This window comes from Solenopsis invicta, chromosome 12, assembly GCF_016802725.1.
Source record: "Solenopsis invicta isolate M01_SB chromosome 12, UNIL_Sinv_3.0, whole genome shotgun sequence".
NCBI lineage: Eukaryota > Metazoa > Arthropoda > Insecta > Hymenoptera > Formicidae > Solenopsis > Solenopsis invicta.
The window spans coordinates 3,673,037-3,676,976 of record NC_052675.1 but is presented as its reverse complement, the minus strand read 5'-3'; the positions used below and the strand labels follow the sequence as shown (position 1 = coordinate 3,676,976).

At 54.3% G+C, this 3,940-nt stretch overlaps 1 protein-coding gene across 1 annotated transcript; it reads right to left on the bottom strand.

Annotated features, from left to right (window-relative positions):
* Nucleotides 1–2,702: 2,702 nt before the first annotated feature.
* Nucleotides 2,703–3,428, bottom strand: LOC120359066. The gene is made up of 2 exons (XM_039455367.1): nucleotides 3,330–3,428; nucleotides 2,703–3,179 (listed from the first exon to the last, which is right to left on the bottom strand). Exons 1-2 carry the CDS (start codon nucleotides 3,426–3,428, stop codon nucleotides 2,703–2,705), a joined length of 576 nt encoding a protein of 191 aa, XP_039311301.1.
* Nucleotides 3,429–3,940: the final 512 nt, after the last annotated feature.

Here is a 3,940-nt window from a genome sequence, read left to right as displayed (position 1 = left end):
ATCAATAGGAGCTGAGAATATTCAAAACATTAAAATATGTTATATACACATATAATCTATATATATATATATATATATATATATATAAATATGTAAATACCTGGCAGATATAATGTTGGTATGCCTGTTCGAGATAGTTGTTTCGACAATTTATATTTGTCTTTGAAATGAGCACTACATACCACTTTTTCTTTTAATTTGTTAAAAGGTATATTCAATAAATTACTATTCCCGCATACAGTTAACCACTCAATGCAACGACTTAGATTTGTTGGGAAGTGATACATTTTTTCTTGATTACAAACAGTACATTCTGATACTACACATTTCTTCTTTTGGGCCATGTTTATTAAACAATAACATATTATTAATGAATATTAATTCAACTTGATTATGCTAACGAACTGCGCAAAACTGCGTAACAAAACGATTGGAAACTGTTGAAACCGACTACGACCAAATGTGATCATATGTCCAAACCCAACCAAAAAGTACGCCATTTTTTACTCTACATAGTAATGCCATCTACCAACGCGGTGCTAAGTTATTAATTATTTTCCTCTCAGTTTGGAGTCCCTGCTCCAAGCCACCGATCTCGCACCTACTCTTCTCCTGCGCTGGGTATCCTCGGTGCTTCCTAGCTTGGGCATTTTCGAGCACTTTTCCGGGAACGGAAATACTCATTTCCAACTACCTTACGACGGGCATTCTTGTCGTTCCTAGCGGCTGGAAATACTCGGCAAATCCAATCCGCCTTCCGCGACGGGCATTCTCGTCGCTCCCGCGGCCGGGTATTCTCGGCCAATAGAAACCATCCGTCCTGCACGTCCGTTCTCGGGGATTCTCGAGATTAACACCGTCGTCGGGGATACTCGACATCGTCCCCCGGTACACGGCTCAAATCGTAAATCTACCCCACGGGATGACAACACCCCGCGGAGTGAGATCACTTAGATCTTTAAACGACGACGACTCTCGCGTATCGTGGAACTGTCCTCTGCGTCGCGCACCGTCGATTCCGTGATCACGACCAGCCGTGGGTCAATCACGGCCCGTTTAACTACACTTTGAGTTTACCGCCTCACGGCAACTCCAATCACTCCAAGCGCGTATAAAGGAATACAAGTCCGCTCAGTTTTCTCTGTATACGAATCCGTTTGTATTATTGCAGGGCGCGCGTATCCGAGTCCGTTTGTTTTACTTATAACGTTCAAGTGCATCAGCTTACCCTTTGACATAGTTGTTAAATTACGTAATTGAATCGCCCGCTTAAATTGTTTATGTTTCTTTGAATTAGAGATAAGTACGTATACGCTTCTTTTCATTTTTCCTACTAAATCACGAAGTTGTTATTTTTTGTACTTAAATTACATTTAACGAATATATTCAACGTTTATACCCTTTACACTCAAACTACGGAATTATTATTGTTGAAAAACCCTTTTTTTTGTAACGGAGGGGAAATGCGTTACCGCATACCTCAGACCTTGGAGGAGGCCTGGTGGTTATGTGGGGCTCTCCCCCGTCGGCGACGTGCCGGCGAGGGCCTACCTACTAAAACCCCTCCGGGTGTCCTGCCCTGGTCCGTAACTGGGGGGCTCCGGAAACGCGTGCAGCATACTTCCGGAGCCCCCCGGACCCAGTCGGCCTGTTGGCGGCCGACTCATCTCGCCAGGGGCGCTTTAGCAGTAGGCATCCCTTAAGGGATCTCTAGTCTGCCCTAGGTCGGGGGGAGGGACACCGTCCCCCCCCCGCCTCTTCCCCTGGTGTTTGGTGGTAGAGGCCCGGGAGTCCGGCCCCCGCCGGATGGTTCCCGGGCCTAGCTGCACCTTTTGTCGGTGCTAGCTCCCATTGCTCTCGTGGAGGGGAGGGGGCACTTGCCCCACTCCCCTCGCCCCGGCGAAGCTGGGAGGGCCATCCATCCTGAACGAAAGAGGAACCCTCCCCCCGATGTCACGGAGGGTCAGCCCCGCCGGGAACCGAACTTGGCGTGGACTGCCTCGCCCTGCTTTGGGTCCCGAAGGCGGGGACTTCCGCAGGGGTGGCAGGAGACACATCCTGTCTGTTTGTGGGGAGGTCGCCGTCGCTTTCCCCCTCCTCCTCAATGGTTTGGAGGGAGGGGGGTGCAGCGCCGGCAATCCTTCTTTGTTTTCTGCGGGGACCTCCGCCGTCGGAGGGGGGGGGGTCCGGTCGATCTCATGGAGGGCGGGGATTTCCGCCACCACCATTTCCACGGAGGTTGGGTCGGCGTCGTCGTTGCCTGTCACCCCCCCGGGTCTTCCTCCTTGCTGTCTCTCTCTCTCCTTCTTGGCCACCTCCTTCTGCAACATTACCTGTTCACAGAAGGAGGCGACCGCCTTCCAACAACTCTCCTTGAGGACCATCTTAGCAACGACGGCCCCCAGGGAGAGGTCTTTCCCTATTTCGTTCTTTAGGACTCCGCGCAGCTCGTCCCACGCTGGGCAGTGCTCCAGCGTGTGCTGCGCAGAGTCCATTTCCTCCTCGCAGTGGTGGCAATGCGTTGTCGGCTCTTTCCCGATTCGGCACAGGTACTCATCAAAACAACCGTGTCCGGTGAGCACTTGCGTCATTTGGTATAAAAGATCGCCCCATGGGCGGTCCACCCACTCCTCCAGGTGGGGGAGGACGGCCTCCAGAACCCGGGTGCCCACTGTCGGCAGGTTTTCGATGAGGTGGTCTCGTCATTCCTCGATCGCCCGCCGACGGGCTCTCTCTCTCCACGACGCCATGGTTCTCGGGGCGATGTCTTTGCCCTGTAGGCGGGAGGCTTTGACCCGAGCGTACATGGTAGCTCGGGCCGTTGCCAGGAATTGCAATGGCGGCATTCCCGCCTGAACCATTGTGGTGTTGTTTGGAGAGGTGCGATAAGCGCGCGCAATGCGTAGGGCCAGCAGCCTTTGCACTGAGTGCAAGTCCTTTTGTATCTTGCGGCTGGCCCTTATCGCCTCGCAACAGACCGGGGCGCCGTATAGCGCCCCGGACATGACTGCGTGCATATACACGCACCTCGCACCTATACCCGGGCCCCGGAGAGTGGGCATCAGACCTCTGAAGGCATTGGCCCTCTGACCCAACCGTGGGGCAATGTCGTCGAAATGCTCGACGAAGCCCCACCGGCCGTCCAGGATCAAACCCAGATACTTCAAGGCTGTCTCCACCTAGATTTGGGTTCTATCCACGAGGACTGAGGCCTGTGGAGAGGGCCCCCGGAAGCAATCGTAGAAAAAGATGGCTTCCGTTTTGTGTGGGGCCACCCTCAGCCCCAAGTCCTTGATTGCGCCGACAACGCATGCCACCGCCCAGTTCACCTTTGTAACCGCGTCTTCCCAGGAGGTCCCCGCAGCCACACCGTGTGGCAGCCGGGGGGAAGGCCCATGCGGAGGACGACGTCGTACGCGGCGTTCCATAGCAGGGGTCCAAGAATCGACCCCTGCGGAACGCCGCACGTCATGTCCCTCTGCTGCTGGAGTCCTTCCTTATCTGTGTACTCCAGTGTTCTGTCCCGAAAATAGTCCCTTACCGTCTCGACTAGGTAGGGCGGCAGGCCGTAGTATTCGGACAAAGCTGCCACTACCTTGTCCCACGGGACAGTTTTCAAGGCGTTGGCGATATCCCCTCTCGATGTGACCCACCTCAACGTGGTGAGAGGGTGAACTCCATCCCCGAATGTCTTCGGGGATGGGGGCCAAGAGGTCACGTGAAAGGCATTTGTCTTCAGATCGAAGGCAAATGCCCTGCCCAAGGCGCCTCCCGGCGCGGCGGGCACGGGAAGAAGAGGGGCTGGTAATCCCTGTGTCTGGGGATAGTGTCGTTATCACGACTCGCGTCCTGGAACGGGGAGAGCCAGTCCCTCCGGGAAGGACGGGCCGGCGGGTTTTGGCGCTGCCAATCCCGTCGGGCTGGGCCGTCTCCGGACCGC